General features: G+C 32.8%; 1 protein-coding gene across 9 annotated transcripts in view; it reads right to left on the reverse strand.

Annotated features, from left to right (window-relative positions):
* Positions 1-14,089, reverse strand: part of PPP1R12A (protein phosphatase 1 regulatory subunit 12A) — a 140,414-nt gene that overhangs the window by 25,267 nt on the left and 101,058 nt on the right. For 3 of the 9 annotated variants that reach the window (XM_033116704.1, XM_033116703.1, XM_033116701.1), the window contains exons 10-17: positions 12,093-12,308; positions 10,801-10,895; positions 9,888-9,992; positions 8,655-8,822; positions 8,074-8,250; positions 3,082-3,172; positions 1,839-2,039; positions 1,432-1,600 (exon numbers count right to left, since the gene is read on the reverse strand). In XM_033116704.1, the coding sequence (XP_032972595.1) occupies positions 1,432-1,600; positions 1,839-2,039; positions 3,082-3,172; positions 8,074-8,250; positions 8,655-8,822; positions 9,888-9,992; positions 10,801-10,895; positions 12,093-12,308 (1,222 nt within the window). The remainder of the gene's footprint in view (positions 1-1,431; positions 1,601-1,838; positions 2,040-3,081; positions 3,173-8,073; positions 8,251-8,654; positions 8,823-9,887; positions 9,993-10,800; positions 10,896-12,092; positions 12,309-14,089) is intronic. The other 6 variants (XM_033116705.1, XM_033116707.1, XM_033116706.1 and 3 more) reach the window with 4 other exon arrangements.

Below are 14,089 nucleotides of genomic sequence, written 5' to 3' on the forward strand. Positions count from 1 at the left end.
TTAACACTTCAAAAAAATAAACAAACACACACTCCTTAATGATGGAATAGCTAGTCGGCATCATATAAATTAATCCGTTTCTGCTTCTACTATTCCCAGTGCTCATTCAACAGAATATATACAGTATTCATTTCATTTCTATTAGACAGCATTTAGCAGTATATTCTTTTTTCTTTGGAAAAATTATTTTTCTTTCATTAAAAGCAAATCAACATGTAAAAAAAAAAATGCTAGTCCTAAAATTGTTTCCTTCCCGGGACAGTTAAAATGGCTTCAGACATATACATATACTAAAAGAATATTACAGCTTTTGAATATGCTTTAAAAAGTACATATATGGATTAAAGTACGTTAAAATGATGTTTTAAAGGCTCCCTGCGTCATTAGCAAAGAGTCACAGCAAAAAGACATCTCAAAATTACAGTACTAAGAGGAGATTTTAAAGCTATTTTTGGAATCAGTTTAGAGCAAAGGTCTCCAACTCCAATGCCTACAGTGGCAATCTAGGTAATATACTGTGTAATGTGGGTCGGGGGGCACTATTACAAGGGGGTCGGGGCTGCTACTGCTTGGCTCCAGCTAACTGATGACATTGAGAATTCAGACCCAGTGATGCCAAATGTTCTAGCTTTTCAACAGAAACGGAAATCTGAACTTTTATGCGAATATCCCTGATTTTAAACGTTGGATCAAAATTCTTATAAACATTATGTGGGCCTCTCAACTTAGTGCAGCACCAAAGAACCTCAATGACCAACAAAAGAAAAGCCAGTTGGAAATTAGGAAAAACTTAATTTTCTGAAGTTTAGCCTACATAATTACTGCTATTATTATGACTAATATTATAGAGATTTTGCTTTTAAAACATAAAATGCCTATAATTAGAAGTAATTTTATTTAGTAGCCATCTCTGTCTTAAGGCAGAAGTTAATTAGAATTTAAATAGAAAGTTTATAATAATAGGAAATGTTAACAGTGAGTGTCAGTATGCCAATCTAGCTGAAAAAAAATCTATTTCTCAAGAAATGAACAATTTGCTTTAGCAAGGACATTACATGTGATAAGTGATTTTAGTTTAAAACAATTTCACGAAAAACATTTAAAAGATATGATCTACACAATGGGTCAGAAATAACTTAAAGCACTAATAAACTGCTCCTGGAAATAGTCACCCACCAGTTCTTCTATACTGGCTTTTCTATCTTGGTAGACATAAAGATTTTTGTGACACCTTAGTTTATAAAGATATACGTATCAATGCCAGGTCATATAATTTTCTACTTTTCTCATTCTCAAAGATCATTATCATTTAGGCAGAATGACTCCCAGTTTAGATTGTTGTTTCTTTTCTGTTGAAATATTAATTAGGGAAAACCAATTTATAGGATTATTTGAAGGAAACAAAGTGTTTTCAAAATTTGGTCTTCTTACCTCTTTCATTTTCTTTTGTTAATCCTCTTGAGTAAGCAGAAGTTATACCTACAAGACTATTTGGCCTGTTCAGTTGACTTGAAGCGTAGAGTGAACTGCTCATGGTAGAAAGTGAAGAGGATGGAGTGGACGAACTTGATGACGATACTGATCTGTAACGCTGATAAGTCTGTGAAATACAGAATTAAAACACACCTGAAACATTCAAGTTAAAAACATACAGAACACTTAAATTTACTTAAGTGGAAAACTAATGTTCTAATCATGTCAAAATAATTCAGATTTCTAATTAAAATCCTATTGAATATTTTGTATATGGTTTGTTGATATATAAATCTCTTTGTGTTCTGAGTCACAAGAACTATTATCTACCATTTGACCTCGCTGTGTCATTGGTATACTATTACCTCATCATATGATCTGGAGTACTTTTGTTTATATTCATCTTCTCTAGATGTTTCTGACTCTTTCTTTTCTTCTTGCTTCTCTTTATCCTGTTTTTCTTTTTCCTCTTTTTCTTTTTCTTCATTTTCCTGTTCTCTGGTTCGGGTAGAACGACTTCTTCCTATTGTTTTTTCAGCTTCCTGAAGATCAGTCAATGTCACCCCCTGCACATAAAAAAGATAAATTTAATTATGAGAGGCATTAAAGCTCGTTTCAAACGAATATTTTGTAAGTAGATAAATTAAATATTAATGTATTAAAATGCAAATATGCATATTTAGAATTGGTTTGGAAATTGAAACAATTTCTACTTAGCAGGTTACATTCATTCTATGAAGAATCATCAGGAGCAAGCACAATAATAGGCACTGGGGAAGATATCAAATATGTGTGAGAAAATTGTCTTTATATTCAAGTAATTAACAGACTAGCATAGGAGACGACAGAAATATGAATATAAATATTCCCAAAATTTGAGCAAAAGGAAAAGGCAAAAATACATTGTTTATATTGAATTTATACATTATTTATGTTTTTACACAGAAATTGTGTATGTTCTGCACACAGAAATTTCAGTAAAGAAGTAACTTTGAAGGTCACGCCCTGAAGAACAAGTTGGATTTCAAGAAGTAAATGTACAAAGATAAAAAATGTTAAGGTCCTAGGAAATAGTTCAGCTTGATATGTGAATAATGGTAAGAATCAAACAGCTGAATCTAGACTTTGGTGCTCCTCAAAAGGAGGAAAGGAAAGCCACAAAGGGATACACGGGATATGATTAGAATGGCAAGGAGGAGGTAAGGAGATGATAACTAGGCTGAGTGACATTTTTCTCATACTTGCACAGTAGCTGTCTGATATACCTAATTGAACTATTTGCCTCAACTCTATATATTCACAGAATTCTTTAGTAATTATTAGACATCATGTAAGATTAATTCATTTTAACACTTATCAAATACTCTGGGCCAGAGACAATATTAGGAACAAAAAAATACTCAAAGAGGTACAAGGCATATGCTAATTAGATTAAATATAATATTAACAGTGTAACCATATAAAAAGGTTACGAGAGGAGTACTAAAGGCAACCTTTATCTTTAAAGATTCACTCACATTATATACTGACATCAATAATTTCACACAAAAGTGAATAGGGAAAAGTAACTTATTTTGAAGTTTTATATATTACACACATTAAATATACCTGTGTTGATCTTCTAGACTGTCTTGCTTGTCTAGATCTTGCTTTTCTTTGGGATTCAGACTCTTCATCTCTAACAGGAGTGAGGTATGATCTATAGTAATAAATACAATTGTTAGTTGGAGATACAATACCTATGAAGGTAATTAGATACAAATGTGTGAATGAAACATGTAAGTTTAGCATTTTAAAGGGTTTTAAGAAAAGGAGTCTTCAGAAAATGGTTACACCCACTCCAAAATTCAACAACGCAATCTGATAGATAATTTTTTAGATTAGACAGAATATTAGCATATTATATTTTTCAAGTTCTTCCTAACTATAGTTTCTTTTGTTTTTTAAAAAACCATATAATGCCATTCCTTTTAATTTCTTTTTCGATTCCCTGTAACACCATCCTAGGTCATATGTGAAGTGATTTGGCTAAACTCTAGACTCTCTGCGTCTTTTATGGTAGAATGGTTAGTTAGGACTGAATGCAACATTCAGGATATGGGAAGACTACTACGTAAGCAGCACTCCTGCAGTCTCGTCATTGTATATTTACTAATGATGTTTTTGGCAGACATCATACTCTTTCACAGACTTTGAGTTCTTTAAAAATTCAAGTGGTTTTATACATGAACTGCTTTAAAATTAGCATTACTCTTGGGTAATCGATTTTCTGATATAAAGAAGAGGATTTGGCATTTATCTTCAGTAAATTTCATCTTATAAATCTAAGCCTATTTTCTATCCTATCTTAGGACACACACAATTTCTATGTCAAGAGTTAAATGATTAATTAAAGGGCTGAACAAGCAAAAACAAGCCCTGCAATACAAAAAAAATCTTCCCTCCAATGATCAGTATTACTTAGGAGTTTTCTTTTTTTATTGCAGGGCTCTGTCTTATAATTTTCATTCTGTCTATATATCACCTCTCTAGAGGTTTAACTTTTTTATTTAGATATAGCAGATACTTCCTATTTTTATAACTCTAATGACTTTTCTGGGACAAGTAATATAAAAGGAGAAAGAGAATAACCAGTAAACTTGTTTTTAATTTAAGAAACATTAACTCTGGAATATGAGGGAGTTGTTTGTTGGTTTTTTAATTTGGAAAATGGTATATATATCTCTTCTCTAGGAAAATCACAACATATTAAAAGGTGTAAGTACTGAGGGAAGACACTGGTTTAACTATATTTAACCTAGCATTTCCCAAAATCATTTAAGTAGGAAACACTTTTTTTTTCCTTTGGTGGTACACTGATTAAATGTGGACAAGTGTTCCATGAGACATCAGCTTAGAAAACATGGTCCAGTGGCTATTGTTTTATCCACTCATTTAATACTTATTTATACACCAACTGGTCCTATGCAATTTACTGCTTTTTGGATAAGAAGAAAATAATACAAAGAGATGAAACCTAAATGTGACAGCAAATCTGGTTAAACAAAAAGTTTACAGCAGCCCACATGTCTGCATATCACTTCAGAATTTCATGAGCTGCTCTAAAAGTAAGCATGAGCATGGACTATTGAATTCTAACTCCTATGAATATGGTCAAACTTTTTATATTTAGTTTAGAACGGGGAAATTTGCATTGCCACTTTGCCGTTTTAACCTATGGCAAATAGCACTAATCAACCAACCCACTCTCTTTCAAGGAGCCTAGATTCTTTTTTAACACAGTTTCAAGTTGCCATGGAAGTTAATAAATCTATTTATCATATCCGGTTTAATATATGCAGGTTGGGGGAATAAAAATTAACAGTCAAAAGACTTGTACAATCTGTTCATTTAAATTTTCCATACATTTGCATGGAATAAAATAAAATACATTTCATGGAATAAAATACAGGTTAGGGGGGTAAAAATTAATAGTCAAAAGACTTGTAAAATCTGTTCATTTAAATTTTACATACATTTGCATAAAAATCTAGGCTATCAATTTCTAACACATATATTTCCTACATTTGACAGTCCCCATGTGATATTCAGCTCTTTTCTCTATCCTTGAGGTGTCTGTACTGAGCAGACGTCTAAGAATAGGATGGAGAGTACAAAAATAATTCATGTATTTTATGTATTTTTTTAATTCCAAAGAGCTGATCATTAAAAAGACGGCTGAATATACCAAACTCCACTGCTGCTGCCTTAATCTTGACTATACCATACTGCCATACTAGATCTCTTCCTTATAACTACAAGGGTATATAAGTTTACGCCTTAGTAGTCTTCTGGTAGTCTTAGATTGCTTACTATTTTCTGAGCAACTTAAAGGTTGTTATTTTCAAATTAAGGATTTTTTTCAGTAAATACAATTACTCCAAATGTATTTCACTGGCATTTTTTGGCTGAAATATTTATATTGACTTATAGTACTTATATTTTGGCTAGTCAACCAAATTACATCTTTTAAAACCTGAACACCTACTCTTGTTTCACTCAGCTTTTCTCCTTCCAGAGGGAAGATAAATGGGCAAATGGGACCTGACTGAGCCAATGGGAAATGAGCGTAGTTACACTAAAGCAACAGTTCCATGTGAATCCATGCTACAAATACGAAGTTATCTTACTTCGTATTTGTAGACAGTACAGTAAGGTACTGGCTTGCAGTTTAAAAAGACTATGGAGAAGCAGAAATTCTTAAACAATGAAAGAATTTGCTATCATGCTCCATCTATTTAAAGCTAGCTTCTCCTCCTTGCTCCCCATTACTCCATCCATTGGACATCTTAAAAAAACAGGACCCTTCATTTAATCCTGACCCATAAAAACAGGAAAATTCTAAAATACGATAGAATTTAATAGTGTGCGTGCTAACTTTACATAATATCCAAAAGTACGTACGCGAGGGTACCAAACGGTATAAATGTATTGACTTATCTTTGGTCAGCCACAATATATCCTTAAATCATCATACCTCTATACATTTGGAGGCAAATTTTCAACCATATACATTTCAAAAGAATTAATGAAATCTGATTAAAAGACAAACAGAAACGGCCAGCAATATATTCAAATTCGCAAACAAATGTTTGACGTAAAACAAAACACAAACATTAATATTACTGCAAACATCATTGACACAATGTTAGACAAACAAAATTTCTATAATAGAGACCAGGAAAAATGTCAACAGACACATTCTGTTGCTTATGCTATTAGAATTTGCTGTCCTTAACAATATCTCTAAATATTTAATTCTTAATATCCAATGTCTTCTAGGATTAATTCTAAAAAGTTGAAACTCAATTCTCTCCAACAACATAAAAAATAAAGAAATCTGAGATTAAAGAATCATAATTTGTTCTGAAACAACAGCTGATTCTGGGGAGCTATCCACTGGACTTTGTCACTGGAAAAAATTTTAAAGCATGGAATGCTACAGATTAAGGATTTTGGAAGTTAAAAATTATATAAATCAAACACCTCATTTTACAGAAAAAAATTCTGATCCAGAGAGAACACTAATTTTAGGATTAAGGCAGAGGAAGGAGAAAAAAACCAAGGACTTCTAACGATTTCCAACCTCCAACCTGCCCCCACCTCCAGCCCCATATAAGCAAAACCCTCAAATTTATTTTCACTAGAAGAGAATAGTGGATGCCTAGGCTCCTTTAATTTTTGTTGGCTGTATGGTCTTATTGAGAATACTTCAAAAATCTAAAACTGACTTAAATTTATAGAAAAATAAAGAAAGAATAATTCAAATATGATATGATCTATGCTGGTATTCAAATCACAAAATTAGAACTGCTTATAGTGGTCTTATAGAAGTATCACTAAATTTCACCATAAAAATAGAGATAAAATGTAAATATATTGACAGAAACTAAAGATACAATGATAGGAAAGAAAATTAACATTTAAAAAGTTAACATCTAAAAATTTAACATTTTGTTACTTTTCATATATTCACTACAAATCCTACTCTAAAGTAAGGATGTACTTTGCAAGGCTCCAGAAACAAAGGATGTACAAGAATGTCTGTTTATGAGCACTATGTGCCAGAAATAAAAGAAAGTTAATCTGGTCGATATTTTAGTAAGGAAAATATCAGTTACATAGCTAGTTTAATTTTGTAAGAATGAAATATTTGAAAATGTCACAGTTAGATTCCTAAGATTTTCCTCTTAAGAGGAAAAACAAAAGTCAAAGCTATGGATTATGCATGATATAGCAGAAAGAACACTGGACTGATTCTTCTGCAATCTTGGGCATAACCTTAGCTCTCACACAAATTAACTATATGAAAGTGGAAAAGTCACTTAATATCTCTGGATCTCAGTTTACTTCTGTAAATTGAGGATATCACAAAAGATAATAGGTAAGTTCCTTTCCACATCTATAATTCCATACCATTAACAGTAGCAGGAACAAGTGAGTAATGCTCGTAAATGCTTTAAAGCACACAAAATAAGGTCACAGACCCTTTAAAAAATATAATTAATGAATGCCTTTATGTACCAAAATTAAAACTAAGTGAATGTATTAACATAGTTAAAATTATTTGGCTTATACATATGCACAAGAATCCTTTCTTCATCGAGAGAATCTTAAAATGAAATTCTCAATAACAAAAACAGTTTAACATCCACCAGATTTCTGAATAATGGGAGGAAACAATGAGAAAAATAAGAAAACCTGTTTTTGTCATGTTACATCTGGTTTTCCATGAGTGTGACTATGTGTGTTTAGATCTTCACCACAGAAACATTTTGAGTTAAAAGGGCCATTAAAAAAAAAAAAACTAACATGGCTAAGAAGACAACTGTCTGGCTCGCTGCCTTAAACAAAAAACATCTGTCAGTGGTAGGTTATCAAGCCTAAGTGCTAATAATGGCTAATTAGATCAATTGACATAGTTCTGAGCTGCTACAGGTTATTTCATGTATTAACCTACTGGAGAGATGGTCACCAACTTCACAAGATGGAAAAACAAAACAAACAACTTTCATCACCGGGCAAGGTATTATCAGCAGTCCCGTGAGGACCTTTACACACCTGCGTCTCTCCCTGACCTCTGATGTGGAGGAAACAGTGCCAGCAGTAGTTGTAGTCAGGGTTGTGGTAGAGGCTGCAGCATTTACAACAGTTGGAGCAACAGGGATGGTCACTGCCGTAGGAACACTGTCCTTTTCTTTTTCAGTACTATCCTCAGCCCACAAACGATTTGAGGTACTATAACATCACAAGCAGCAACACAAAAAGAGAAAAGGAAAACAGCTAAACAATGAAAGCACTTTCTAGCAGCTGAAAACACGTGATTACAGGGATGGATTTTTTTAAAACACAAGGCAAGATATCTTTTCATCTAGTAACCAAAAAGCTCACCCAGAGCTGTCAGAGAAAAATTTATATTTTAAGCAGCCTAATTCAAGGCAAGTTCGTCATTCAGGAACTTAATTTTTTTACCCCCCAGACATGCACAACTGCCTCTTTTTGGAATGGAACCAATTTTTATTTGTAAATAATTTTAACAAGGTAAATGAAAAAATCCAGAGCCCCACAATCTTCTAAACAGAAACGCATGCACGTACATAAGCACACAGTAAGCCTGAACACAAAATGTACCTGTGACTCACCTGCTTTGTGTGCCTGCTGAGGAAGAACCCGTTGTAATCTTTGTAGTAGTGCTTGTGCTGGAAAGCAGGCTTTTCTGAAGCCCAGCTGCAGAGGTAACTGTTGGTGTTGATGTGGTGCTTGGAACACTAGAACTAATCAAATCATCTTGTCTTCTACCAAAGGAGCAACTAAAGGAAAGAGTCATATCTATATAGGATGTGTCTGTATGTGTATTCTATAATTAAGGTCTATACATTATACAGATTCCCAAGGCTAGGAAAAATCTAAAAAGCTGTGTTCCTAAATACACCACCAGCTCCAGCACCAAGAGTTGCACCCACAACTTGCTAGAGTTTAGATGAGTTCACTAATTTGGTAGTGTATCGTTTTACTGCCTCCTCCTCTCCCTTGCCAAGACTCAAAGATGATCTGATCTGATAGTTTACATTTCTGGAACTGTTCCATGCCAGGCTGGGTCTGAGAAAAACACTTTGGTTTGGTTTTACTTGGGGCAAGTTAAGACTTTGATATTTTTGAAGAAAATTGTTTCAGCAATGAGTCACACCCCTAGGAACAACTCATGCCTATATTAAACTTTTCATCTTTTACCTTTCTTTTTGGTTGCTTTTAGCAGAGAAATAATTTATAGTCCCTCTCTCCCAATATGATATTACCAACATTCTCATTCAAGGCATTTCCATAGCTCTGAGTTCTAAGACAAGAGAAAACTTCCCAGGTTACCAAATTATGACCAGACTGATTAAGAAACTGATCAATTTCAACTGCTCTAGTCAATTGTATAAGAATTTTCTTTGTAATATGCTACAATTTAAACGATATTTCATAATACATCAGTTTTAATTAAATATATAGCAGTCCTCGAATAACGTCGTTTTGCTCAAGATCATTTCATTACAAGATTGATGAGCCACCGTAGGAATGTAACTCTCATTTATAACAATTAGCCCATGGTAAAATTAGTATCGTTATACGTCATTTTGTTTAAGCAGAACCTATTGACAACGTTATCTGAGAGCTCACTGTAATACAACAGGAAGGAATTAGTAGGAGCAAATTTTCACCCATCTTTAAATATATATTCTATGTCTTTAAATGAAGTTTTATTTAAACAACAAATGCTGTATTTAAGAAAAGTACATATTTTCCTATGTGATATTAAATTGAGGTGTCCAAACCAATTGCCTTATATTTTTATAGAATACATGAAAGTTACTTAAGAATTATATTATTACCTTTTATGATAAGTTGATCCTTCATTAATTGAGCTATTCCTTTTGAGATCATCTTCCCATTTTCTTCTCGTATAAGAACTACTTGTTCGCAAACTTGAAGAGTCTCTGTGAAAAGAATATCATTCAGATTCTGGTAGATAATTTGTAAACAGTGTTTAGCTGAATATTAATTAATAAACAGAAGTAGAAACTAGAGAAATCTCTTGGGAAAATACTTTGGAATATTTATTAAGAAGTGGAAGTAATTCAAGTTCTAAGAGTCTACCCCTAAGGTATAATCCTAATTACAGAATAGAAATTCCGATGTTTACAGAAGTTTAATTTATGGTCATGAAATATCAGACAATTTAAATGTCCATTGTTTGAGGAGAGAAAATGGTTACTTTAACCTCAGCAGATCTCCTCTATAGAACATTATGTATTAATGAAAAACAATGCTTATTGAAAATATACATTACCATACAAGACTATGCATGAAATGTTAGATGAAAAAAAAAATCAAGACACACAACTAGATGCTATAACATGATTACAATTATATTAAAAAGCTCTCACACTCTATGTGCTGAAAAACAGGAAGAAACAAACTAAATTAAGGGCTTTTTCTCCCTTCTTTTTCTTTTTCTATTTATTCCAAATATTTGGAGAGCATGTGCTAGTTTGTGACCTCATCTGCCACCACTGTCTCCTCATTCTGTTCTAACCACATGCTTTTTTGTTGTTGTTGCTATTTCATGAACATACAAAGTCAGAATGTCCGGAAGAGTACTTGGTGTTCTCTTTATCAGGAATACCCTTCATCTCTTACCGTAATCCTTATCACATAATTACAACAATGCTCATGCTTTAACTCTCATAATAGACAATCAAGATTTTATAGTAAAAACATAAAAGCAAATTATAATGAATCCACCTGTTTTCTTTCTCTTCAATGTCAGATGTACTGGCTAGTCGTCTTGGTATTGTAGGTGCAACATATGCAAGCCGAGTTCCTTTACTATCTTTCTCCTACACAACAGGGGGAAAAAAATGAGTGAAAATAAATCTGTGTGATACTTATAGGTGCTGCTAAGAGATTAAAGAGTATCCAAAATGTATAATTACACAGCCATCACAGTTCACTTTATAGTATTTCCTCAGTTCCTACCTAAACTCTAAAATTGGCGTCTATCAAAATACTATAACCACTAAAGGACAGCCTATTCAAACAAATTTTCTTTTCTTTCTCCAAGAAAAATTCCTCTGCAGTTTAATGACTTTTTCTAAAACTTCTGTAACAGCTTATTTAAAGTAACATAGTCTCATTAGGTAAAATATCCTTCTATATCCCTGAGAAATAAGGCCTCAAATATGGCTCACTGATACGTCCCAATCACTTATGTTATATAAGGTATTTACTACCCTGACATCCTATCCTTTAAAACATTAAAATAGTCAAAACGAAACTATTTAGCTTATATTTATCCAAATCAGGTAGAGTGTGTAGTTACAATGGCATCTGATACAGTCTCATTATATTAGTATCAAGTAGTTGGAAATAAATGGGCAATACATTTATACAAAATAAAAGATATTAAAATTATTTGATGAGAAATTCCATTTCTGAATTTCTAATACAAGAAAAACACTCCTAAATAGAGGAAAAAACTATATGGAAAAAAACACCCCATTGAAAAATGCAGTAGAAAATAAATAATCCAACTACATAAAATAACATTGAATGAACTGAGGTACATTGTATTTAATGAAATTTTATACTGCCTTTCAAAATGTAATTAAAACTACTCATTAAAAGTTGCTTATGATGTATCAGATGCAAATTAGGTAACAAAATTGCAGATACGGGATAAATACAACCTATGAGCATAATCACCTTCTAGAATAAATGTGTTCCTAAACTTTGGAAAACTTCCCTAATAAACAAAATAAGTTTGCTCCTTGATACATTTTATTATAAATTCACAAGTAAGATAAAGGGTTCCTTTACTTGAGTATAATCTGATCCTCCCAATACTTAAAATTCCACACAGATATTTAAGGCAGGTAGGTACATTTGTATTGTCATGTAATCCATTAAGTCAGGTGAACTATTAATAAGTTGAAACACAGATCTAATGATATACAGTAGAAAATCCACCAGATTTGATGTTCCTGGAAAAGAAATTATAAGAGTTTTTACAGAAACCAGACTGTGAAATAGATTACCTTTTCTTTATTATCCAAAGAGGAGGAAAGTCTGGGACTTGAAGCTGAACGCATAACACCTGCAGTGTCTTTTTCTTTCTGAGCCTCTTTAGATGCTGTGATTTCTGCAAGTGCACCGTAACTGCCAGTTTTTCTAAGTCCTAACCTCCAAGATGCAGGAGACTCGTCTTTTCTCTCTTCTTCTTTGGAAGAAATTTTTGCAGCTGAAGTTGGAAACTTTTTATTTTATTTTTAAGGAAAAGAAAAAAGAATTATCAAGACCTATTAGTCCTTAAGCTGGAAAAGCTAAGTTCACAGATAAAATGTCTAAAGTTATAGTTAATAGTTTCAGGAGAAACATTTTTACTAAGTAGGTTAATGTCTTAGTCAAAAGTGTAAAGATCGAAAACTGAAAAAAGGAATGAACTACCTTTACAGAAGTTAGATTTAAGAAAACACACTCCACACTTTATATCACTCAGAAATACTATGATGCAAATACAGAGAACAGAAATGAGCACACCATAAGGACTTAAAACCATGCATCTTTGGAACCAATATTCATATTAAAGTTGTTATGTTGTAACCTAACATAAATCCTTGCACATAGAAATGCCTCACCATAGATTTTTCACCCTTACTGGGCACAAGAACAATGCCAGTTTTGCGCAAGCCCTGCCTCCATGATGCAGGATCTACTGATTCCACCACAGGCATGATGGGAGCAATGAAATCATACTAAAGCCAATTAAAATAAGACAGGTAAAGAGATAAAGATCGAAAGCATGAAACAGAAAAGGAAGTCATGAGCAAAACACACTTTTTTCTTTTTTAAAAGAATATAATAATAAATTAAAGCCCAGTAACTGGGTAAGAAATCCAATCTTTGAAAGTCACTGGGAACGAGTTCTTACTTTCAGCATGAGAGAATCTGAAAAGAATCTAACAGAGAAATTTCTAAAGCAGTTAAAGGCATATAGAGCAGATAATATTATATGTGAGTGAACAAACTAGGGCAATTCAATTTTACTTTTATTCATTTATGTATTTGGGTTAAACACTTTTAAATCCAGCATAAAAAAAGGAATAACTGATATATTTTCTAATTATAATACTTATTTCAGTAATATTTTTAGTATAATAACCTTATATTTACTGTTTGATTTTTCCACCAAACATTAATATAAACATTTAAAACTAAAAAGTTTTTTTCTGTACAAATATTTATTTCATTTTCAGGGATTTCCTTCCAACAGCCCTAAAAATGAAACATCTGTTATCTTTAACTAGTTCACTTCATCAACTTCATTTATAGAATTTAAATATTCAACCACAGTTAAATATAGATGGGTGAACATAGTAACTTAACTAGTTGCTACAAGCATAGGATATAGATACTTAAAAAAAAAAAGACCCTTTCTTTCATATTTATTGCCAAAGTTTGCTATGATTAGCAGTTTAACAAAGCTCGTTAAAATATCCATAATGTCAGAGGGCTACTTCAGATAAAAGTGTTACACCTTTGATACTTCCAGTAATTAATTCCTATCAATAGGGTCGAAAACAGTCACAGGATATATACACAGCATTCCCCAGTTTCCAGAATGTGCACTGAGGCATTCCAGGGCACCAGAACAGAATCACAGGGGTGCTATGAGATACTTTGAACATTTTGAGAGAAGCACAGTGACATCTGTTGGACATTGTTCAAACTGCCATTATTAACTTATTTGTACTTACTTACTTCATAAATGAAACAAATAGGTATTTCTTTTGGCCAAGTGGCACTAAGAAAAGAATTACTAAAACACCAGGGGCTGCTCCGTTGACCGCTAAGTTCAGGAACCTTTGCAGTATCTTTATGTCATATGAAGGTGCTGAGGTGATTTTGGTTATTCATTTCTGAGATTGAAGGCATAGTACTCTAGACCAGGGGTTGGCAAACTCTCTTCAGTAAAGGGCCAGATTGTAAATTTTAGGCTTTGAGACCACAATCTCTGTTGTAACTCCTCATCTGT

The sequence above is a fragment of the Rhinolophus ferrumequinum genome, chromosome 10, assembly GCF_004115265.2.
Source record: "Rhinolophus ferrumequinum isolate MPI-CBG mRhiFer1 chromosome 10, mRhiFer1_v1.p, whole genome shotgun sequence".
Classification (NCBI taxonomy): domain Eukaryota; kingdom Metazoa; phylum Chordata; class Mammalia; order Chiroptera; family Rhinolophidae; genus Rhinolophus; species Rhinolophus ferrumequinum.